This window comes from Thamnophis elegans, chromosome 1 (genome assembly GCF_009769535.1).
Source record: "Thamnophis elegans isolate rThaEle1 chromosome 1, rThaEle1.pri, whole genome shotgun sequence".
In the NCBI taxonomy this organism is placed as follows: Eukaryota; Metazoa; Chordata; class Lepidosauria; order Squamata; family Colubridae; genus Thamnophis; species Thamnophis elegans.
Genome location: NC_045541.1, coordinates 76,883,437 through 76,909,355, shown reverse-complemented (window position 1 = coordinate 76,909,355; position 25,919 = coordinate 76,883,437). Strand labels below are relative to the sequence as shown.

Sequence of the window (25,919 nt, the reverse complement as noted above, 5' to 3'; positions counted from 1 at the left end):
ACTACCGTATTTTTCAGAGGAAAAGACGCACCAGAGTATAAGACGCACCCAGGTTTCAAAGAGGCAAATTAAAAAAAAAAGTTTTTGCACTCTGCAAACCTCCCCAAAACGCCTTTTTTTTTTTCAAAAAAGGGGGGGCATGAATAGCCCTTAGGCGACTTGTAGAGTGCTCCGGGGGGGGGCAAAAACAAGCAAAAAACAGCTAGTTTTCCGTGAAGACAGGCCCATTTTTTGTCAAAAAAGGGCCATGGATAGCCTTTAGGAAGCTTATAGAGTGCTCCTGGGGGCTGGTGGGGGGCAAAATTGAGCAAAAAAGGCCCATTTTTTGCTCATTTCTGCCCTCCCCAGCCCCCAGGAGCTCTCTGAAAGCCTCCTACAAGCTATGCACAGTCATTTTGGTGAAGGGGGCAGGGTTTCGGGAGGCAAAAAATGTTGTATTCAGTGTATAAGACGCACCCAGATTTTCAGCCTCTTTTTTGAGGGTAAAAGTTGTGTGTTATACTGAGAAAAATATGATAAGTCAAGCAGAATGTGCATGCTGCAGTCAGCCAAAGAATGTTAGCTAATGGGGATTAGAAGATGGGCTTTTTCCTCAGTGGCCCCTACTCTATGGAGCATCCTCCCTTCGGGGATCAGAATGGCCCCAGCCCTGTTAGTCTTATGTAAGGCCTTTAAAACCTGCCTATGTTCCAAAGCCTGGGACACTGAATATGTCAAGGGCTCCGTTTCCTGGCTATACTGCTCACGGGCCAAATAACTTGCTCTTGTGTATCTTGAATTAGAAGTTGTAAATGTTTTAACTGATTTCACTGTTTGTATTGCTTTAAAATGTTTTTAAATGTTTAATTGTAATATATTTTCAGTCACTGCCCAGTGATGGAGAAGGGCAGCCATAGAACTTGAAGAAACAAACAAACACTCTCTGAGGGAGATGTAAGGAGAAGACTGAACCTCCCTCTGGCGCTGAATACTTCATCTCAGTAAAGTAGGGGTGTTAAACTCACAGCCGGTGGGCCGGATACGTCACGTGCTGGCCACACCCACCCCGTTTTAGCGAAGTGGGGGAAAGTCTCGATACATCACGTGACACCAACATGACGACACGAGTTTGACACCCCTGCTGTGGAGGAATATCTGGAACTAATGAAGTCTTGAACTTGATACAAATACCGAATATTAGGAGTCTTTTTCAGTAATTAGCTCCTACTGTTAAATATAAAGCCATGCTGGGTTGTGCCGCTTTTGCTTCGTATTCATGGACATATGCTGGCTTCCACTGTTTGTTCAATCAATGAATAAATCACTTTAGTTGTTCTCACTATATCAAGCTACCCTCCCTGCAAGTGGATGATATATCAGCTGGGTGTGGAAGAACCATTGCTGAAAAAATGTAATTCCCTGTAGAGACATGGCATGCTCAAGCATCTCTGTTCAATTGCGGTCAAAAGGAGTCTCCTTCCTTCCTTGTACAGTCTTTTTCCTTCTGATATCATGATTACACAGTAGTATCCCAAGTTTCCAGTTTGTGGCATGAATCCAGAACACATATATGTATTATCTCTGAGCACGTTCAGAGCAGCTTATTCCCTTTTCTATTATACTGTTAGGCAGCAATCTGTTGGAATAGGAATAGGATAGAATAGAATAACAAAGTTGGAAGAGACCTTGGGGGTCTTCTAGTCCAACCCTCTGCTTAAGCTGGAAACTCTACACCACTTCAGACAAATAGTTCTCCAACATTTTCTTAAAAACTTCCAGTGTTGGAGCATTCACAACCTCTGGAGGCAAGCTGTTCCACTGATTAATTGTTCTAACTGTCAGGAAGTTTCTCCTCAGTTCTAAGTTGCTTCTCTCCTTGGTTAGTTTCCACCCATTGCTTCTTGTCCTACCCTGCATGTTGGGAAGTTAATTTAAATGCAGCTGGATTTATTTCTGAACACTTTGGAACATGTGCTGAACGATCACTCTGCTATCACACACTCTCTGCCCTGCTGCCCAACGGCAGAACCTTTCAATCACTGCAAATCTTCTAAGGATAGATGTTAAGATGATGTTCCTGTTTAGACTTGGTATAGCGGTGGCTTATAGCAACACACTCTCACAAGTGTTTAAATAAAATAGAGTGATTTTATGAGCTGAAGAGCAGAAACAGCCATTTTCCTATCAGCAGTTTCTAAAAATAAAAAAGATGAATAGACCTTCCCACCAGTTGGGCAAATGCCCTCAATCTTGTTATTTTGAATGAATTACTCAGCATGTTCCCAAATCATACTCACCGTACCTTAAAGTGTCTAGCCACGTCCAATATGATCATCTAAATTCTAAAATAACCAGACATATTGATCTGAAGCCCTGCTGCACTGGTCAAAAGAAGATGAAGCACATCCCCTTCACTATCTGAGAGAACTCTGCTCCTCTGTTAATTACATTTTATGCCATGCTCCTCTGTAACTGGAGATTAATAGCTTCAAGAAAAATACTTTACAATCAGGAAGCGATTTAACACTTTTACTCAACAAAGACCCATCTGTTTTTCTAATTTTCTCATGCTAAGGGACTATTAAATGGTTGAGGGTGAAAATAAGAACTGGAGAGGTACTCCAGTGACCTGATCATTAAATAGGACCACCAGATTATTTTACCCAGCTACTTTTGTGCCTCTCCTTTGGGATCTGCTGTTTCGTGCATGATGCAAGAGTGCTAAAAATATACAGACCCTATTGGACTAAGGAAAGTCAACACAGAATGGTAGGCATGGGAAAGTTATTTATGTGTGGTACATTTACAAGTGCTTTGCCCTCATAAAAGATAATTTAAACACAGTAATTTGGTGGAAATGCAGATCCCTTCAGATGTTACTTGCAGTTAAGTGGGCCTAAAGCTACCAAATGTGCACCTACATTCTGAGTAAGCAAAGGCCTCATCAATTGGCTGTAGTCAAGTTCATCAGCACTTTTTTGAGTAGTGCTGTTGGGCCTTCATTTGATTAATTCTTTCATCCAGGGCTCTGTTGAAAGGAAGGCCCACATTATGACTTCTGTTCAAGGAAAAACTCCGGGGATCCAGGATGAGTAGGAACTATACTCTGGCCAAAAAGCAACTGCAGCCTAATTTTGAAAGTATCTGCATGAATAAAAATGGACCCAGAAAACATGCCTCAAAGACAGGGGAAAAGCACCATTTTATTTTCTGCCATGGTTGATAAATCAAATAAATAAATATAAATTCAGCTTTTCCCATTTCTTCCCCCTAGATCTTAATCTCTTAATCTTAATCTCTTAAACATACCTCCTGCTGAAGCTTGTCCACCGCATTAGTCACACTCTCTTCTCCTGCCTTCCTATACTTCTTGATTATCGTTGTTCTCAGATTTTCCTTCAGCTCGTTGTTCAGCTATATAGAACAGGAAATCAACAATGGGGACAGAAATAAGATATAGCAATATGGTTCTTCAACCCAGTTCCCTGTGTAACAATTGTTAGCAACTATTCTGAAAGAATTTTCATGTAATACAAAATGGCTCCCAGAATGTGGAGTCCAATTTGGCAAGTGTAAATTTGGCAAACTGAGCAAGATGGATATCTTGAAATGCTGCACAAACTGAATGTCGTAGAACAGGCTTCTTGAACAAGTGTCAGTCCAAAATTGGACAGTTGTTCCTACCATTCCCTACCCAACCTGATCATTGGAGGCCACTCAAGGTCTCCTCCAGCTTCTGAAGAAATGCTCATTGAATGTTTCAATCTGTCCTGCTCCTGTTTCTTTTTTAATATATTGAAGGACTGCTCTGATCTTTTCTGCACATCCTGCCTCATGCTTTGCAAACCGATTAAGACAAAGCACTTAACTTGGTTAGAACTCTAGAATTGAAACAGTTTTAAGACCCAGTAGTCTTGGTTGCCTAGATTTACTTTTAGAAGTATATTGTTGGCATTGAGAGCTACAAGTGCTTATTCAAATGATTCCCCTACACACACAGCTGGGGGAAAAACCAGCACTGCCTTGTATGTTAGAAGCAAAGAATGACTTCATCTAACGAAGTAACTCATCAAAGTTGTTAATGACCATTACTAATGTGGGAAGTTGAATAAGAACCATTATTTTTATTAACCTTGTTAGGCCACGATGATTTAACGATAGATATCAAATGCCCAATCTACAACTTTGCTGTCTAAACTAGTACAGTTATGCAAGCAGTGATGAGAGAAGCATATCTGGCAGAAAAGCCAATGTCAAGTCAAGGTCAATATTTGCATCATCAACTCAGCAATAAGCCTTAAACCCGACTTGTCCAATCAGGTAGCATATTATCTTGGTTATGTCCAAATCACCTTTTTATTTGCAAACCAAAGGTTGTGAGGTTTTAGAACAGAAAAATCAGGGGAAAATGTAAAACAGAATACCATAATAATACTAGAAGAAAACATTTTAAAGGCCCCTCCATTAACCCATGCCATGCAGAAAAACAAAAGCAGATTACCTGTGGGTTGATAGGGGAAAACTGCAGCATCACAAAGAGGCAGCAAAAATAAACACACACACAGTTTATAGGCATTTTGGAAGAAAGTGCCAGCGAGGGAAGAAATACAAAAGGCAACATAAAAAAACCAATTTCTTGAAACTTTGAAGAGAGGACATAAAGTTTGCCAAAGAAAAACTAGCAGAGGGAGTAAATGAAGCTTCCAAGACCAAGATGATTCCCACAATCACTAAAAGTCCACAAAGAGTAAAGATGTCAACATGCCATGCCCTCCCTCCCTTTTCCCCATCCCCATCATCAATGCTTGCCAAGCATTCCTTTAGCTTCCAGTCCATTTTCAAATACAGGTAATACCTCAGATTTTGCAACCTGCAAACTTGACAAGGGATGGGAATCAGGATTTCTTAGTGATTCCAGCACTACTGTATTTTATTTCACTAGCATCCAGCGTACTTATCATTATACTTTTCAACACCTGGCATTTTAATGCTGCTAATCCCTGTACAAACCATAGGATTTTTTTTTATAATCCATATTTGAATATTAGAATTTAAAGTGACAGTTCACAGTCCCAAATCAAGCCATGACCACATTATTAAGCAACTACAGGTGGCAAACCTCCATGCTTTTCCACCGATCTGATCCATTGCACCTCATTTGCTGGAAAAAGCTAATATGGAATTGTGTAGTTCGAGCCACAGTGGCGCAGTGGTCAGAGTGCAGGCTACTAATAAATATTAAATGGATCTGGTGGTAAAGACCTTCCTAGGTGTGTACAAGGATGAACTAATGAACTGCTCTAAATCATTTAGAGCAATATTTTATGCTCCTGGTTTACTAAAATTTATAGCATCGTAAAAGTTGCCTTACTTGGCCCCAATGGTTGTACATCAATGCCCTGATATGAGTTTTATAATCAAATGCATTTTTTTATTGTAGCACTGGAACAAAGTTAATGTAAGAAGTGTTTGCACTGCAGCTTCAAATCATAGCACGGCCCTTGAGACACACAGAGTGCCCAGATGCCAATCCCTTGTTCATTGTAGGTTTGCACAAATCTGTAGCCTAGGAGGTTCTATCTGTAACAGATGTGCTTACAGGGTTTTGTGGAAAGAAGCCAAAAAACCCCATGACTACCACTGTCACAGTAGTGTTGGCTCACAGTAGACAAGAATGAGTAGGTCTCTGTAGACAAATATCCATTGTGTTGAGAAGACCTGTGGGGAATGAAATGTAGCCTGTTTATCACTCACCCCCTTTTCTTGTGATTTACCTACCTGCTGGTAATAGACACAGGCCAGGATTCCAGCAATTATCTCAAGCAGGAAGATGCAGAGCAGTAGTATGAAATACTAAAGAAACAAAATGAACACAGAAGTTAAAGCAGGGCATTGCACACTATGGGGTTTACTTTGCCTATAAAAATATAGTATTGACAAAACAAGCCAACTTAGCTACCCAACGTTAAAGACAATGGCACAACAAAGCAGAGAAACAGTAGCAGGCATGATGCACTCCTGGCCAAGAGGAACTGGATTTGGAGGTTGCCCCTGATTTGGGGGGTTATCAGCCAACTGCTCTATCTAGGAGTGAAAGAATGGCTTTCTGAGCTTGCTATTTTATGAAATGGTCAGAACTAGCTGCATGAAATACACCTTATTCAGAACAAGCATCTACCTTGTCTAGAAGGTAGCTTCCTTGGTAAGTTATTTGATAGCTTTCTGGATACATTAAGGGTGGGGGAGACAAAAACAGATCTTCACCACCATATAAATTCACCAAAATGAGATTCGCTTGGTTTAGCACATTGCAAAATTACAGTCTTTGTCCATAAATCATCATTAACTAAAGCATGGCTTTTGAAATTGAACCTTTGCCTACTGTGTGGCAATGGGTTTCCAAAATAATAGGCAAGAGATCATTTGCAGCTCTGCTAGCCAAGATCCTTTCAATGAGTCTGGGGACCGATCTGTAGACCTTCGGTGTGTAAAGCATGTGCTCTACGACTGAATTATATTCCCTTACCCATTGCTTTCACAGCTGTGGCTCCTACGCCTCTTGCCAATACTACTTGTTTTGAAATGCAACCCCTCCAGCTGACATCAGTAAAAACTCATCACAAGCTTGTTAGATGATGGTGGAATGCTTAATTGCTCAAGGCAGAAAGCATTTTGAAATAGCTGAGCTTCTTCTTGTGGCACCTAACAGTACCGAAAGTCAACAAAATGTAGGCAAGCACTTTGGGCTGAATTATCAGGTGTGAATTTCACAAAGGAATAAAGGAGATAAACTTTTTTTTTTTAAAGATCCAACTACTCTCTAAAAACATTCAGATCAGATTAACACTAACTCTGATGTGAGGCTTCCAATTGGTCATGTAGACATCTCCAATAGGCACACCAGAAAAAGGGATAAATGGAGAAGTCAGGGAACAACCAACTACATGACCTTGACTCAAAAGGGCAAGAGGAACAGGCCCAGCATATAAGGAAAAGGAAGGTTTCCCTTGCATATAAGTGCTAGTCGTTACCATTCTAGGGGGCGGTGTTCATCTCCGTTTCAAAGCCAAAGACCCAGCACTGTCCGAAGACGTCTCCGTGGTCATGTGGTTGGCATGACTAAACACCGAAGGTGCACGGAATGCTGTTACTTTCCCACCAAAGGTGGTCCCTATTTTTCTACTTGCATTTTTACATGCTTTCAAACTGCTAGATTGGTAGAAGCTGAGACAAGTAACAAGAGCACTAGAGATTCAAACCGCTGAACTGCCAACCTTTCTGACAAGCTCAGCATCTTAGCCACTGAGCAACCGAGTCCCCACCATATAAAGCTAGAGACTAAAAGAGGAAGAAAGACCAAATTTGAAAGTGTTGCTATACAGATAACTTCTTCATATTTATGACTTCCTAATTTTCTGAAATTAATCTCCTTACCCAACTTCTCTCTGCTTAGGAATGTGGAGTTAGGAGGGAGTTTAACCCTACCCCCCCTCCACATCACTCATAGGATAAAGCTACGGCTACCAATCTTCTGGGGATCAGATCACTAATCACCTGCTCTAGTATCCGTATCAAGGTGCAATCCAATGGTCCAGTTAATCAAGACAATGAACCAGCTCTAACCCAACAGGTGCCAAGGAATTTGCCACAATAGTAGCTCTAGTCACACTTCCTGCTCAAATCCTCATAAGCTGTTGGTGCTGAAGTAACCCTCTGAAGTCAAACTTCTGCTTCTCTGCCTGAAAGGAAGAACAACTAAGCAGGTTCATTACCTTTCTGTAGTAATTACCCATTGGTTTGAGGATTTTCTCATCAACCTTTTGCAGGTTTTAGAATTGACATGATGGCTAAGAGAGCAACAAAGCCAGCTATCTCATCCTACACCAGGCTTCAACATCTCCAATTTATGACATTCTTGGTAGCTATGCTTAACAATCCTGTCAAACATATATACAGTATACTTACTCAATTCAGGCCTCTACAGATTTGTCATTTCAGACCACTTACACTTATCACTCATGACTGCTCCCTGTTGCTTTGTGGCTGTCTTCTACCAGAGCTCCCACATTTACTCCAGGATGTGTAAACTGCTCAGGGCCTCCTCAAAGATTCCCCAGGCCATTCAAGCCTTATTACAAGCACTCCAACTGTCACCATCAGGGACTCTCCATACTGCTAAGAATATTTCTTCCCTCCAGATGAACATCTAAAAAGCTGGATTCTGGTTGATGGACCATTTCCCATTCCTATATATCCTTTTGCCTTTGGTCTATAACTTCCCCACATTCAGAAGATATATCTTGCTTTCCATCCTATGTTCTGGAATGCCTCCCTTGTTCTATCACCTCCATCTCAATGGCAGGGAGGAAGAATTTACAACAGAACAGGCTTCCAATTTAGGAATATCTATTCACTGAAATAGTCTGCACTGTTCCTGCGAACTAACAACAGAGGAACAGTTGCATTTGCAGCATACCAAGAAACCCAAACTTTCTGATGGGCTGCACACTCTGACTGGCTTGGGTTGGCTCTGAATATAAAGGGAAGTTGCCTGGGGAGGGGAGATTAATATTACAGTAAGAACCTCATATAGGTGGGTGTGGGAGAGTTTGGAGATTGAGGAAAATGGGAGAAAAATAGGAGACTTTGGGAATGGGGGAATGTCTGACAGAATGGTAGATCATTTCCATTCAAAGAATGGACATTTCCTTTATCCCTGAGATCTCTAACTAAGTGGAGGGGGGGGGGGAGGTTAACTGAAAGTGAAGGGATGAAGGTTTTTTTTATGTCTAACTGTAAAAGAAATGCAAATCCCCTGGCCTGAAATGCCAACTTAAAAGAAACAAAGGAGACGGTAGAAGGGAGGAGACTTTGTCAGTTCCTACTGAAAAAAACAACAATGGAGGTAGAAGGAAAAGTTAGAGCTAAGGAAGGACATCCTCCAGTTCCCCCAAATCTGAAGAAACATCCACAGGATCAGGTGAAAGTAAAGGTAGAAACAGAGGTAGTATAAAGATGAAGCTAATGAGATGAAAATCTTTTATTCTTACAGTGTCAGCGCTTCTTCCAAGGCTCAACCATAAATCTCTCTCAAGGAACGCAGATCCACATTCAAGAATTAGCAGGACAAGGCAACATACATTGATGTTATTGCAGAAACAAGTAGCCCTAATAACAAGGAAGTTCAGCTATTGGCAATCAAGCTCTCTATTTAATAATAGCATGTAGATGGAATTGTTAAACCTCCCCCATCTTACACAGTAATGGATCTGCTATTCCTTTATTAGCTGTGTAACTGGAGGGATTTGATCTCTGTGTCTTTGCTTCTGGTCCTCAATCTGCATATTTGCTACAGTAAGTCCTTTAGCTAAACAGGGGTAAATAGTCAAAAATTAAAAGTCAGGAATTGAGCAAACACGGCCTTTGACCAGAAACTCAAGAGGAAAAACCCAGGACTTAAATTCAAGGACTAACAAATAAAGAAGGCAGGACTTGAGAGCACTGTTAGACCAAGAACTTCTTCGCATTTATGGCTTTTTTTGCTATTTATCCAAACTTCTTGCATTTGCTTGAAATGCACGGTAGGGAGTAAGATTTAATGACAGTGCCTACTATGATGCTTTGACAATTGGGGTGGTGCATCTTCCTTATACCATTCCACATTGCACCACTGAATCTATCATAACTTGCTTTTAATTACCGTAAGCACAGTATTAACTCTAATTAATTTAAATAAAACTTGGATTCACATGTTCAAAAGACTGCTATCAGCTTTATTCATTCTTCCATATATAAGCAGTGCTTTGGATTGAGGATACTGGATCGTCTTTCAAACAGAGTTTAGAGAAGATAAAACTCAGTTCTTTTAAGAAAACAGATTAAATGTCACAATATGTGAACAATCTCCCAGAGGGAAGCAATTCAGAGATGTATTAGAGCAGATTACTTCTTATTCTGCAATAATGGTCCTTTTCTTGTAGCTTGATTTCTAACATTGTTGGCCAAGCAATTTGCTGCCTAAAGAGAAGGACAAGGTAACAACAATGTACGGTCATTTCTTTACATGCAGAGAGCACTAGAGATGGGTTAGCCCCCTCTACTGCACTATAAGGCAAGTAGAGTAATTTAGAAATAAAGAGTAGACTTTATGGGATACACATCTTTGTCTTTCAACACACTCTAGCTCCTAGTTTCTCATTTTGCCAAGTAGTACAGCCAGCCCTCATCTCAACAATTCGGCCACTAAACAGACAACTCAGTTATGGCGCATTGAAAACACTCTTACTGTATGTCTCACACTTCCTGGAGCCTCCTGCTTCATCAATGGGAATCCACAGCGTGCCCAGTATGTCTACTTTGGTGCCAGACCATTTATATCAACCAGAGATGATCTATCTGCAGCAACTCCAGGATAAAAACAGCCTGGGAAGAATTGCCCATGTGCTGACATCTTCAAGTTAGATTACTGCAATAGATTATACATGAAGTCACTCTTGTTAAATACTCAAGAATTGAAGTTAGTTGTGTGAGGTAGAACTGGGACACCAGAATGTCTATCTTCTGGTAGTGGAGACCAAGCTTCAGCGGTTTTTAGTTTGACCCTGGAAAAAATTCAAATTGCTGATAACTTATCCTTTAACCCCCTCATTGTAGCCTTTATTGTCATTGTACATCATGTAAACAATGAAATTGGAATGGCTTCCAACTGCCCTCTGCTATTTTAACCTGCCTTGGCTCCTAAATTAGGTCCAGATCCCCTTGCCTTAAAAAGAAAATCAGATTCTGATTGAAGCAAGTATTCTGATGGAAGCAAGCAAGTAGCCATGCCCAGTTCCTGCAATCATTCATTGTATGTTTAAGCCTCCAGTCCCCTAACACTATTTCAGCATATCTTCATCCAGTACTAAATGACAATATTAATTTAAATTTAATATATTTATTTCATATGTGTGTCTGACTAAGCACAACAGATTTATTTTTCTCCATTACAATCTGTGAGGCTAGGTGAGTTATGAACAAAATCACCCCAAAGTCACTCAGTGAGCTACTGTGGCTAGAACCTCAGTCTCCCTACACCTAGTCCAGTATCTTAGCCATCACACTATACTGGCTCTTAAGTGTTATATACTATGTTGTTTTAAGATAATGGACTTTATTAAAAAATATTATGAAACTGTTGTGTTGGTGATTGTAGTTGTTGCAGTGTTTCCTAATTTCCTCTTAGTTTCTAATTTTATTCTAATTTTATTTTGGGGGGGTTCCCCCCTTTAATTTATACGTTGGTCCATGCTAGTAGTAAACACAATTGAAGGCTAAAACCTAAACACATTTATTCAGTTAAATAATAAACCTCAAACTTTTTTTTTTGCTCTTGGCTGATCTCAGCCCTTCACATCCCACAAAGTTTGTGGAAGCCTCTGACCATCTGTGTGCTGGACAAGATGTCCTTTCATACCACAGGCACGAGTAAACAAAGAGAGAGCTAGCTAACTCAAGACTGGACTTCATACTAAAAGGAGTTGCAAATAGAACAGAAACACGCCTTAACCCCCAAGGTCACTTTTGTTAGAAACAGAATAAGTAATGTTACTGACGTCATCCCTCTACCAGCTGAGATCTTTTTTAAAAAAAAACACTTGCCAATGAGCTAGAAAACTGATTTTTATGGTTATATTCCTCAAGTTCTCCTCCTCTGATGTACAAATGTGGCCCAATTAGATTATATTTTTCTTTCTTTTCCCAGATGATCAGAGCCCATGGTTCCCAAATTAAACAGGACACAGCTGTTCTTCTGTAGAACATCAAAGGTCAGTAATGCTCTTCTCAAATGCGATGACTTCTAATCATGTTGATCTAGAATTGTGATCATCCTCTGCCAGCAGGAGAAAGACTGATCTTCAGAATCACAACAAATCCTTGTCAGTTGTGATCTAGCAATTGACATAGTAGGAATTGTGATTTGCATCTGGCACTTGCAGATACCTCTCTACTGTTTGCTAACCTTCTTCCTGTATGCTAGGATTTACTTTTGATATTTTTAAAAATAATATTTAAATAGAATTTAAAAAGGAAGCCAGCAAGTTGTAAAATACAATTCTCTTTTTTTGCAACAACAGATTTGGCTTCTACAAAGGTCCCAAGTATTTTTTTAAACAAACAAACATAGTAAATGATTCTAGAGTTAGTCTGGTATAGTAGTTAAGGCACCAGGCTAGAAAGCAGAAAACAGAGTTCTAGTCCTTTAGACACAAGAACAGTTGGTGACCTTGAGACAGTCATTCTCCCTCAGCCCTAGAAAGGAGGTAATGGCAAACCGCTTCCAAAAAACTTTGCCAAGAAAATTGCAGGGACTAGTCCAGGCAATTTCCCTGAGTCAATACTGACCAGAAAGCGCACGCACGCACCTGACTGTAGCCCAACCTTTGTCAACTCCTTCCCAACTTCACACCCTATTATGAATGCTTAAATGTGGATGACAATTTATCAAAGTTATAACTGACAGAGGGAAAAATATGCGGAAAAAAATCCACCAGATCATTATTAAGGTGAGCTAGAAGGGAGGAAGAATGCCTATCAATACAGTGGAACCTCTGGGCACAACCGTAATCCATTCCAGGACTTCAGTTGCAACCCGATTTGGTTGTGACTGGAAGCAAGACTGACTGCGCATGCGCATACAAAAAAATATATGGTGCAACAGGGAAAATTGCCACAGCTGTGTTTGATCGCCACCCAAGTATTTGTTCGTAACCAGATGCAAAAAAATTGTGAATTTTTTCCCCCGAAAAAACCAATTTGATCGTGGTCAAAGCGTTTGTGACCTGAGGTTCTACTGTAGGTTTAAGTTTTGCAGCGGGAGAATTTTTATTTTATTTTGAACTTAAGGATATGAGAAACCTGCCTAATATCACTAAGATGCAAGTTGAAACTTTGTCATTGTGGCTGTGCCAACCCATTTTATAGGGATCATAAAGATTTCCCTCTCAACAGCCCACTCTTGGAATGGCCACAAGTGACTTACACAGCAACTGGGATGGGGGGCAGGAGAAGAAATGGAGGGAATTCGTCATCAGAGGTAAAGGAAGAAAACGTATTTTGAAGTCTGTGCCTTCTTTCCAGGGCATTTGATACCAGATTTGAATCATTAAGCCCACAAGAGACCCACTTGTCCTTTGATGTTCACTCACCACGGTGGACCATCATATCCATTCATCTTAATGTTCAGTAGGAAAGAAATGGGGATAGACAAGTGCACAGTTCTTTATTCTAATCACAGAGATGCTTGAAATATGGGCTGAGCTCAGACTTGGCAGAAACAACTGAAGCCAAAGCCAGCCAGGCCAAATGAACTGTTGGCCGCAAATCAGGAGACAATCGACCTGTCACAGCCAGCCACTTAGAGGAGAAAATGCAGAAACAAACAGCTCTTTTCTTCCCCAAAAGAGAAGTATTAGTTTTCTATGGCAAAACTATCTAAAGGACTGCACCAACTTTTAATCTGTAATTTTTGGCTTTGGGGAAGAGAAACAAATAGGGAGAAATTCCCAACACAGTGAGCTCCCTTGTGTGCAGCCAAAGTGGAATGGCCTGGCTTGCAAACCATGTCCAACACCAACATCTTCTGAAGCTGCTAGAAGAACTTCAAAAATATCCTCAAGGATGACTTGATCTTTAAACTATAACAATTTTTCCCCCAACGTGGCACCCTCCAAATGCTTTGGGCCATAGCTCTCAGAATACTTCTGTTTTGTCCTGCTCTTTGTCACATTATATGTAAAGGAAAAGGACAGCAATGCAACCAACTTGATACATTTGTGTTTTTTTTTCTGTATCAGAAAAAGATGCTAGTTTTTCCCACCAAATAATTTTGCTGGAGCAAATCTGATCTATATTTTGTCATTCCATATTTAGACTTTTTTACAATACATGAACTAAAATGAACTAAGACAGAAACAGTAGTGGGGTTTTTTTTTTTAGCTGCCCCAAACCTAGGTTTCTTTTCTAATTTAGCTTGCTTTCATCTGACTAATCACGTTCCCCTTCGCATTCTGGGTTCCAGTTGTAGTCCATTTAAAAAAGAGAAGCTCACCACTTTCAGCAGGCTCCGTTGTTCCCTGAAGGTTGCACAGCAACCCAATATGCCAGTAATCATGACAACAGCACCTGCCACCACCAGGATGTAAGCTGTTGCCAGGTATATATTGGACTGCAAGAGACTAATGTAGTCACTCTTCTCAGCCAGGGTCCAGATGCCCACTGCCATCACAGCTCCGCCTGCCAGCTAAAGAGGGAGAGAGAAATGCATACAGGATGAGTGAGAGGTATCTACATTCAAATGTCCCAGAACCACCTTGTCCAAAGTTCTTCAAACTGGTGTCTTCCACATGCACTAGACCATGTCTAGAAATCATGGGTATTATAGCAGAGCTTTTTTCAACCTTGGCAACTTTAAGAGTTGTAGATTTCAGTTCCCGGAATACGTCTAAGCATTGCTTCACTTTCACTTTTCTCTAGGTTGTATGATTAGGAAATTCTCCAATCAAGAAATCAAAACTGAGCATTCTGTAAAGAGCTTAGAATGCCTGGCAAAGGCAATAATGTTTCTTGGTGAATATAAATGGACCTAAACCTCAATTTAGGAAAAAGTATCTGAACCATACAAGCACAGAAACAATTCATTATATAGGCTGAACACAAACACCCCATATATTTGTGTTTCAAGGGCCTTCCAATATGTTGGTTCCACCACAAATGCGCGAACGACAAAAGCGCGCCTGACTAAACTGCGGTGACAAAACCGCGCCGACGAATGAGCACTGAAGCGCGCCAACAGCGCACCGACAGAAGTGCGCTGTAACCCTAACCCTAAACCAAACCCTAAACCAAACCCTAAACCTAACCCTAAACCTAACCCTAAACCTTACCTTAACTTAAATCGTGCTTCTGTCAGCGCGCTTTTGTCGGCGCGTTGTTGTCAGCGCGCTTTTGACATTGCGGTTTTAGCGCCGCGGTTTTGTTGGTGTGCTTTTGACGTTCGCGCATTTGTCGCGTCACGCAATATGTTATCTTCTAAATGTTATCTCGGACCCCATTATGAAGCTTTTGAAACTCTTTTGGTGGGCTTCCAGGCTATGCAGCATGGAGTTCAAACAAGGAAAAAATAAGCTAACTCCTAATCCAGTGCAGGACTTAAACCAATGAAACGTAAGGTCAGGGGAAAAGCTACCTTCTGCACAAATGAAAGTTTCAGATGCCACCTTCTTTAATCACCAATTACTTGTCATTTTTAAAAAATTGCAAGCCTCTGGGCAGAAAAGGTATGTACACGCTTGGGCAAATGATTGCCTGAATACCTTATCTCAGTCATTCTTAAAAACCGAGTAAAGGCAGAGAGATATGTATTTATTAGATTTATGACTTGCCTTTCCTCTAAAGCAGGCCTGGGGGCCAGATCTGGCCTGGGGGATACTTAGATCTGGCCCACGGGGACACCCTTTGGTGCTTCTACCAGCAAAAACAGGCTCATGGGGTCCATTTTCGGCTGCCATTGCCTCCTGCAACCAGCGTGCAGCCCTCCCGAAGTCCATTTTCGCTGGCAGAGCACTCAGGCCTCCACAGGCATCCCCGACACCCCCGAGTGACATTGAGCTGGCCACCACCCCCACCTCCAGCCCCCCCCCCCCCAGGTCAAACACACAACCCTGATGGGGCTCTCAAAATCAAGTTTGACATCCCAGCTCTAAAGGCTCACGGCATCATAAATAACTCCCTCCTTCCATTTTTCCCCCAATAGCAGCAGCCTTATGATGCAAACGGAATTGGCTGAAAGTGGACTTAGATCTGGGTACTTGCAATCCAAATCTAACACTCCAGCCACAGTACTACATTGAATTAACTTTAATTACTCTTCCCTTCCCCCCACCGCCAAAAACACCCCTAGATTTACAGCATGATGCAGGAAAGTACCCCAAATAGCAGTTCCTTACCCAGAAGAAGAAGTTGAAGATGAATAGCAGGTATTTGAGACAGATGGTCATACATGTCTCCTTGCTTTCACTGTATTCACGCATGGTCACAAATCAACAGAACTGTAAAGGAAGAAAAAAGTAAAATATCAAACCCATGAAGCAGCCTTTTTTGGGGGGATTTGCAAGCATGATCATTCTGCATTTCTCTATACGACGCCGACCCAGCTGGCATGGCTGCAATACACCTTATGGGAAATATGATAGGGAAAGCATGCAGAGCATGCTTGTGGGAACCCTTTTACCAATAGTGACCATAGGGAGGGTGTTGCGTTTTCTTATATAACAAAATAACACAGTGCGTTGCGTGTACGTTTCTGCTCTCCTGTTGTTTCTGCGTATGTTTGTGTTATGTGCATGCTGGAAACTGCAGACACTCAAACACATTAACAAGAGGGAGTCAGACTCAGGATCATCCACATGGCAACCTTTCACTGATGGTCTCCTGTAGGTACAGTTTTCTCTAAAGGAAGCCAAGTTAAAACTCCCTTTCCAGGTTTTATGCCTTTCTCCACTTTGGCCATGATGAGGGTTGAGAGTTCTGTCATAGGTTTTAGTAAATTATGACCAACATCTTGAATTCTTACCAGAAGGCTACACACACAGCGAGAGAAAGAGAGCAAACTTATAAGAATGTGCTCTCTTAGGTTTCAATAAAGGAGAATATTTGTAGCTCAGGGTTGAAATGAGGGGCTCTCTGAGCTTGTTTTCCTACAGATGTTTCATTACCCTAACTAGGTGTTGTGGCCCGGCAGGAGCCGTTGGAGCTGCCGCCAGACTCGAAGCAAAGGGTCTTATGAGTCGGCCCTGGAGGAGGTGGAGGACCCTGGACAGAGTGCCGACTCCGAGCAGGGCGAGGAGAGACTGGTCGGCCACCAGGTGGCGGCAGAGCCTTGGATCAGAGGGAGTGTTCAGGAAAACACTTGTGAGTTGTTTCAGGATGCACCCCGTCGAAGGGCTACTCGACGGAAGGAACAACTGTGTAATTGTAGGAGATGATTGCGCTTAGCTGATGCTGATTAAGATCCTCTCCTGATTATAAAAGACACTGTTTGTGCCACGCCCTGTTTGCAGGAGTCAACATTCACGATTCAGAGAAACCAACTTGGAGAAGTGGTTTGCTATGAGAGTTTCTTTGCATTGCCTAGGTTTGTGAGACTTACTGCCAGAGGGCTTATCTCTTTGTTTATTTTGGGCTTGCAGCCAACAAGAGTCTGGACTGATTAAAAGTATTCTTATTTACGTTTGCTTGTGGCTTTCGTTTCTGGATGGAGAAGGGGGGTCAGAACACTAGGTAATATCATCAGCACTAACACTGATGATATAGTTAGGGTAATGAAATATCTGCCAAAAAATAAGCAGGTTCAGAGAGCATTAAGCACCCCGCCCTTAGGTTTTTACATGAATGGGTCGAGTTAAAGAGGCACCCTGGATGGAATACAAATGGAAGTTCAAACACTTTTTTCCCTGTTTTGGCCTCTCACATTTAGAAAGCTCTTCCATCTCCCCAGGACATGGGATATATTTCTGGAGAGAAAAAACGGGAATGCTTTCATCTCTGCTCCAATCAGTTCCTTTTGCCCAACTGCACAAGCAGAGAGCAAATGATTTTTCTCTTAGGACAGGTGACGGCATAGTTGGCAGAGGATCTTATTCACAAACAAAAGGGAAGACTGAGAGAGATGACTATATGCACCCAAGATAGTATCAGGGACAGAATGCTCCAGTCTTGGCTTGCTGACAACCCAGTCATTATGAAACATGTCTGTGCTCCCCTTATGCATCCCTTCACATTCCAGTATCCTACTTCTATTAGGCTTCCCAGAAATTTATTGCTTGTAAATGGTGAGAGATTTACTGTTCCCAGGACATGCAGGATAGAACTGTTGTCAAGCCCCATATAATTAACAAATCCAAGAAGCGCATGGCTTTCAGGAAGGCATCATTAAGGCTAATCTGAGATAAAAACAGCCCAATCTTTCAAACTGCAAATTCCCAGCCAGACTTACAGCAAGTTAATTAAGGTAGAACGTCTTCAAAACATCCCCATAAGCTGTCGTATTTGGTTTGCTATTTTCTCTTCTCCCCTAAACCTCCTTCCTCTTCACTTCCTTCCTACAGTAACTAACTGTGGGAACTATCACTAACTGTTTAGTGGTATCAATCACAGAGAGAGTAAAACTTCAAAATGACATGGGCAGCACATAAATTTAATAAATAAATTACATTAAATTACCTTTATGGAAAGCCACTTGTCAGAAAGCGGTTAGTTATTTAGAACTGAAACTTGAAGAAAACTTGAGAAGAAAATAATGAAATGTCCAACATTTTATGTATTTGGCAGCATGGAGGAATGACTAGAATTGAAAGTAGTAATACAATAAGAATAGTAGAGTAAGGGGCCAAAGAGCCGCATGTGGCTCGCGAGCTGCGGTTTGCCGACCACTGACCTAACCCCATAGTTAGATTTGTGTGTATGGATTGTAGACTTTTGATACACAATAATAATATGTGTATTTAGCTGAAATGCTAAGGAATATATGGACAGTTAAACTCATTCATTAGCATGCTATTTTAATAGTATGCCATAAAATACCAGTTTTAGGGAAGAGTCATGTTTTCCTCCCAGAACCAGCCTTCCTCTCCAATTTATCCAAATTATACAAAGAATGTTCTATAGTACAAAAGATATTCATCCTTTATCAGATTTTCTTAATGTTTCCTACTTCTATCACTGATATTATCAAAGTTTTGTTGATACATAAAGGGAATCTGTAAGGGTCAAAAGCCAAGAATAGCTCAAATAAGGTATTGTGAGCCAATAGTATTTTCTCTTTGTCCATTAATAAGAACTATCAACTAAAAACATTGGAATTACAACTCCATAATCTCCAAACAGGCCAGGAATTAAAGACAGTTCTTTCCAGAGGAAAATCTTTAAACCCAGCCAACCTTACATTTCAGTCTGTTTTATTTCCTGAGCATCATAAGAAATGAGATTTCAGATATGATCGGACGTTACTGCAAACTGCTCCGTTTCTATTACTGTTTCCCCATTTTTTTATCACAGGAAACAATTCAGCACTTCAAGAGATAGTTATGTTCCTTCTAAATTTCCAGAAGCTTGTAAAATCAGTGGGATTTCACAGACAGTTTTAAAAGGCACTTAAAAGGTTTTAATGTTGTAGCCAAAAAGCAGTGGAAATTCAAAAAGCAGCATGATTAATGTCCCATTAATGGGCAGTGAATCATGGAACTATCACTGCTCTCTCCAGTTGCCCTGGCCAGAAAGCAGCATTTTAGAGTATAGCAAGACTGTTCTTGCAATGAAACTGGCAAGCCACTGGGAACACTACTAGAACCAATCATGCTCTGAAGGCAATTCTATCCTTGCAGGTTCATGCTTTTCTTTGACATCAGCTGGAACAAGCTAGGCCTTTTCATGGTGCAATGGAGATGCAGTCAATTAATCTCTAGATAGAATATGTGATATTTGTGGGCATCTTCCTTAGTGTCTGTTGGGTTCCTTGCTCCCCTCGTGTAAATATTCTGCTATCCCCTTTTGTAAATCTGATACAGTTCACAGTGAAAAGGAAGTACGCCCAACATAGGATCAACTTGAAGATTATTTCAACATGACTATTTGATGAACTCATTTCCTCCATCAGCAGCATAAAGCTATTGTGAAGAGAGACAGCACTTTCCTGTGCCCACTGGGATTAAATGTAATGAGTAGTTTCTGGATCCATTTAGGAGTTCAGTACTCTGGGGAGGTAAAATATTGTTCTCACCCAGGAAGAAAAAAAAATTTTTTGCCATCCCCTCCAAGCTTATGGGAAGGGAAATTGGAAATGACAAATCTGGAGGGAGGTGGAGTGGTTCATCCACATTATGCCCTGCAATTTTCTCACCCAGATTGTGGTTGATTTTTAGTTCAAGCCCCAGCAAAACATTGAAGTCAATCCAATCATCTGCTGCAGATTTCATGTTGGGGATCAAGATATTGAAAGAGGTCACGGACAACAACTGTTCCAACCTCAATTTCTGAGAAGGACAACTGAGCCATCAGCCATCAGATGAGCCACAAAAGGGGGCCCTGCAATATCTCGATGGCTCATTCAGCCCACAAAGATTGAGTTATCAGCTCAATGGCACAAGCTCATGCAAACTGTAACATGCAGAAGTATCTGGAGCCGTTCATACATATTTCAAGGTATGCATCACCAAGAAAGACTGCAAACATCCTGCAGGCAACACTTTCTTGTTATTTAGACGTAGGTTCAAAGACACTCCATAAAATACCAGCTGGTTTCTTGCAATTATGCACAGGTGCATGATAGAATCATTCAGCCAAAGGAAGCCAGAAAGAGGAGTTAGGAAGAAAATACATCCATAGCACATTGCATAGTTACTGCTATTCTTTTTTGAGGAGTTCTGCCCATACATAAGGATTTTTCCTAAAGCATTTATATCTAAAATTCCAACACCTACTAGACTGATACATTTCAAAAGTTTGTTCAACTTAATATGCACACCAAAGATTTTTTTTTAAATCATTAAAATGTTTTAAGAAGCAAGCATCAAATACTACCATAATGCTATAATAATCCCCTTCTGCACTGAAATCAAGATAAAAGGCCATTTTCAGTATTATGTCTGCTGAGACTTTATTTCTATGAATTGGGAACCTGAGTCTCTTTCTTCAAAAGGATTCCATTTTTCCAAGTTGAAATCCATTTATTTTAACTATTTCCAAGTCTAATGGCACCACTTGTCCAATAATAGCAAAATGCTGAGGCTATAGGACCGTGATGGTGAACCTATGGCAAATGTGCCAGAGGTGGCACACAGAGCCCTCTCTGTGGGCACACATGCCATCACCAGCTGCTCTTCTGGCTTCCAGCTGGTCTTTGCAGGTGACGGAGCACTGGAAAATGGCCTGAAAACTTCCAAAACCAGCTGAAAAATGTTCTGAAAACAGCCTGAAAACGGCCCAAAAAACAGCCAAAAAAGAGGCCATTTGGGGACATTTTCCAGGCTGTTTTCAGACATTTGTTGGGTCCTTTTGGGGACATTTTTGGGCCATTTGTTGGCCATAATCGGCACAAAAACTGGCCTGAAACCAACCAAAAAAGGCTGGAAAACGGCCAAAAAACAGGCATGCGTGCGCCAGTTAGTTGGTCTTTGGGTTTCCGGCACTCCAGCGCACACACGTGTGCACATTCACAAGCATTCCGGTTTAGGCACTGGGTGCCAAAAAGGTTTGCCATCACTGCTATAGTATATAGTGGGTTTTTGACTAGTCACACCTGGTTGACACAAGAGACCAGCAATTGCATACAGGTGAGTGAAGTTGCTGGCAAAGAAACAAGGGCTTAGAATTAGATGATTCCTCCAATTCCTCTACGTCATCGTCCTCCCCTCCCTCCCTTCCCTCATTTCACTCTTAGCTCCACAAAAAGGGTGCATTTATCCCACTCTTTGGCCTTCCCTTATTAAAAAGGTATTATTTACCAACAGCTTTTTAACTAACCAATTCAGTAGAATACCAGTTTTGTAATAGCATTCTGAGAAAATAGCATTCTGAATCCCCCCTTTTCTGTGCCAGGATAAAATGCTAATAATTAAAAACACACACATACACAGACAAAAAAAACCCTGCTGCCTATTAACTTGAGCTTATTCACATCAATCTACCAATGTTAAATATATTTTAGGTGCACTCAAAGAAGGAAGAGGATGAGAGAAAATATACCTCAGGGATAAGGAAAGAAAAATAAAAGCTTAAAAGCTATTCAGTAGCAGATTTGTTGAGGCACCTGCACTCATTTGGTAAAAAAAATTATCTCATCAATGGCAAGTTCCAGCAGTTTCTTTTTGCTTTATACCACTTAACTATATGGGCTTTTGTTCTGGAGAATACTGTAAGCCATCTTGTGCTTTAGGAAGCTGGGAGGAAAAGGGAGTAGGTTCATGCTTGCTAATAAAAACACACTACCCTCTGGCAACATTTGAATCCAGAGACTGTCCCAAGGCATAGATGCTAAATTGGGTAGAATACCTGTCAAACTAGAGTTTTCTCTTACCTGGCATATGTTAAGCACTGAATTATTAATTATAAACAAGAATCTCAATAAAGTCATCTGCTCACATCATCACTTTTATAATTATAACCATCTTTTTACCCACACTCCTTGCCCTTCACACTTGTCTCAACTTGTATAGTAATTAAGAAAGCAGCTCCTGAAGCTACTTCTTTGTAGCCTATCTTGAGGCTAGATCTAAACCCAAAGCGGGAATTTAGGAAATAGAGGTAAAATGAATTACATAGATTTAGAAGCTACAGCTCAAGCAAAACAAGATCATAATAAACACTGCTCTTCAGAAATATTACAGCCTTGTTCCTCCAGTTTTAGGAATAATAAAAAGCTTAATTGTTGCCCAGAGCCTTAGAAATGGGCAATTACTATTCTTTTTGTGTCAATGAGAGGAGGCTCTTGATAATATAGAAGTTTCTTGCTAAACTTTCTTAGCAGAAAAGAGTTTATATCAGCCTTCCACAACCAGATGCCCTTCAAATTTATTGGACATCAGTTTGAAAATTGAGGGGATCTTTGGTGCTTTCTGAGCTTGCTTGTTTTCTTGCAGATATTTCATTACCTAAACTAGATAACATCATCAGTGCTAGTCAATGATGTTATCTAATTTGGGTAATGAAACCTCTGCTAGAAAACAAGATCAGAGAGCACCAAGGACCCCTCTTGACAACCCTAAGCTACAAATATTCTCCTTTATTAGTTTGAAAATTCTTAAAACCAGTATGATTTGTGTACAAATCTGCTTTCTTGATGTACTAGACTACAGTTCTCATTATCCTATGGCTATTCCAGCCATGAACACAGCTGGGTGTCATCGGGCTGGGGGGGTGTGATATGAGGTTTTATTCTTTCAGTCTCCTTCAGCTTTTCCAAGACAGGCAAATTAGACATTTACTAAGGAAATGTAAATTTTCCAATTACCATATTTTTCAAAGTATAAAACACACCGGAGTATAAGAAGCACCAAGGTTTTGAAAACGGCCCATTTTTCAGGAAAACGGACTTTCCCCCCCCCCCAAAAAGGGCATGAATAGCCTTTAGAAGACTTGTAGAGTGCTCCTGGGGTGGGGGGTGAGCAAAAATGAGCAAAAAACGGCTGATTTTTCACAAGAATGGCCCCATTTTTTGTCAAAAAAGGAGCATGCATAACCTTTAGGAGGATTATAAAGTGCCCCTGGGGACTGGGGGCAAAATTGAGCAAAAAATGGCCCATTTTTCACTCATTTCTGCCCTCTCCAGCCCTCAGGATCACTCTACAAGCCCCCTAAAGGCTATGCATGGCCATTTTGGTGAAGGGGGTGGGGTTTCAGGTGGCAAAAAATGCTGTATTCAGTGTATAAGACGCATCCAGATTTTCAACCTCTTTTTTGAGGGAAAAAGGTCCATCTTATACTCCAAAAAATACAGTAGGTGGAAAATGTAAATAGACATAATGTTTTCAAGTTACTTCTGTTTTCAGAGGAGGTGCTTTAAAAAGGAATCAAATTACAGGGCACTGCTTTAAAAAACAGGGAAAGAACAGGGAAATCCATTTTTATTATTCAAGGATAATGTAAACCTGCACTGATAATGCATCACTGTATTTCCCAGCCAGGGCATAAGATAATGGCTACAAAGCATTTTATGGAAGATGATCCCAATGGATGGAACTAGTCTTCAGCTAACCAGCTAAGTGAATATATTACAGTGCATTAAAACACTTATCCAAGCCTTGGTCAATGCAGGTATCATGCACTTTGTTTTAGAAATCTAATAATTCATACTATGCTCATGACAGAGCACATGATAGCCGATGTGCCCTATTTCTTGGCCAAGTAAATATTTTGCATGATGTCTCCACAACTTCCACAAGAGCGATTTTCCGTGTAGGTAGTTGAATGGGGGTGAAGAAAAGTTAGAAAGGGTTATTTGAACAATCTTCTTTGATAGCTAAATAATTAACAATAGCAGTTCAAATTACGTGCCACTTCACAGTGTTTTACAGCCCTCTCTAAGCAGTTTAGAGAGTCAGCATATTACCCCCAACAATCTAGGTCCTCATTTTACAGACCTCAGAAGGATAGAAGGCTGAGTCAACCTTGAACCGGTCAAGATCAAACTCCTGGCAATGGGCAGAGTCAGTCTGCAATACGGCATTCTAGCCATTGTGCCACCACAGCTCAGTATATAGTTGAAATGAATAAACAAAACACTGGGATAGAATCATTCTTCATTTTATTCTTGGGGAGCAAAGTCTGATACTTTGACTTTATGGCATGGCAGTTTCGCTTCTTTTTTGGAACTCAATGCTTCAAATGGTCAGGTGGGGCAGGGAGTTTGGTGGTCATGAAGAGATTTGCCTGGAGGCCCAAGGTCTTCGCATTGGGGGTCTCCAAGCCTACTCCTTTCCTGTAAGAGCTTCCTTCCTACAAAAAACAAACATCTTTCATTTTGCAAATGAAGGTTGTGTACGGCACTCTTGGGCTTGGCAGAGTTAGACCAGATTAAAAAGAGCTTTCTTCTAGGGCCCTGGCTCTTGTCAATTCACTGAAAGATGCAAGCCCTTCATTTCTTATTGTTCCCTCATTCATCTCCGTGGTTGCTGAAGTGGCTCCTGTGAATCAATCACACAAAAAGCTTTTAGAATGAAACCATTATATTCTGTACACTGGCATTCCCATCAGCTGGTTGGCTGCTTTCCTAATATAAGCCTAACAGAGCTGCCTGTCCCTTTGGAGGCTTCATGCTAACGTTTTTTTCCTGATGTGTTTTTGTTGGAGTGTGTCTGACGTGCACAAGATTCTCCCCATCTGATATGCAGAAATAAGCAACTTGCCCTATCTTAATTTAAACATTTAAAACTTTCACTGAATAACTAGTTCTCTATGAGTGCATAACTGAGATTTTAAAAAACTTTTAAAGATTCTGAATAAAAATCCTTTCAACTATTTGTCTCATATTGTCAATAATCTATTGGCTTTTTTTTCTTCTCAATTCTTTCCTGGGGCTCAATAGAAAGCATTTAATGAGTATTTTGAGGAAAATAACTATGATGGTAGTGTTATAAATGAAGAACTCTTGTGACTATCTTAATATTTCTTGGTGAAAGCTATCAAGGCAGATGGAGGAACCTGAAAAAGGAAAACCGAATTCTGGATATGCTCATCTACCTTCTCAGTAGTTATTAGAAATATAGCCCACTTCAGACAAATGGTTATCTACTGTAATCTCTTTTTTAAAAATTCCAGTGGTGTATCCACTGATTAATTGTTCTGTCAGGAAATTCCTCCTTAGTTCTAAATTGCTTCTAAATGTACCCAGAAGCTTATTGCTAACCAATGCAGCTCTTGAAAGAGAAATGTCACATGGTCACACAGAGGAATGCCTATAACTGTTCAGGATGCTGTATTCTGGACAGGCTGTAACTTCTGAGTAATCTTCAAGAGAAATTCCAGGTAGAGCACATTGCAGTAATCCAGACAAGAAGAGACAAAGCATCAGTAAATGTGAGTAAGGCCTCCTGATCCAGAAATGGGTACAATTGAAGCCCAAGATGCATTTGTGCAAATGCCTTCTGTGCTGCAGCTAACACCTGTTCTTCTAAATAGATTTTTCTCAGTGCCACATAGAAATACAATTTCAAGTGTGTTACCCATACCCACACAGAATTGTGTATTGTGATATGACTTGGAACAACCAGCTTACTCCTGTATAATACCTTCACAATATCTAGAAGGCCACCATTTGCCACTCTTCTTTAAAACTGGGTTTAAATTTCTGTTCCTGGGACTCAATTCAGCCTCTCATTTGTTCATATAATGGTCAAAGAGTGACCTTT

General features: G+C 40.7%; 1 protein-coding gene across 2 annotated transcripts in view; it reads right to left on the bottom strand.

The window, feature by feature from the left end:
• Positions 1 to 25,919, bottom strand: part of CD151 (CD151 molecule (Raph blood group)) — a 47,049-nt gene that overhangs the window by 10,445 nt on the left and 10,685 nt on the right. For both annotated transcript variants that reach the window (XM_032221523.1, XM_032221532.1), the window contains exons 2-5: positions 15,966 to 16,067; positions 14,069 to 14,260; positions 5,758 to 5,832; positions 3,289 to 3,393 (exon numbers count right to left, since the gene is read on the bottom strand). In XM_032221523.1, the coding sequence (XP_032077414.1) occupies positions 3,289 to 3,393; positions 5,758 to 5,832; positions 14,069 to 14,260; positions 15,966 to 16,049 (456 nt within the window). In that variant the 5' untranslated portion in view covers positions 16,050 to 16,067. The remainder of the gene's footprint in view (positions 1 to 3,288; positions 3,394 to 5,757; positions 5,833 to 14,068; positions 14,261 to 15,965; positions 16,068 to 25,919) is intronic.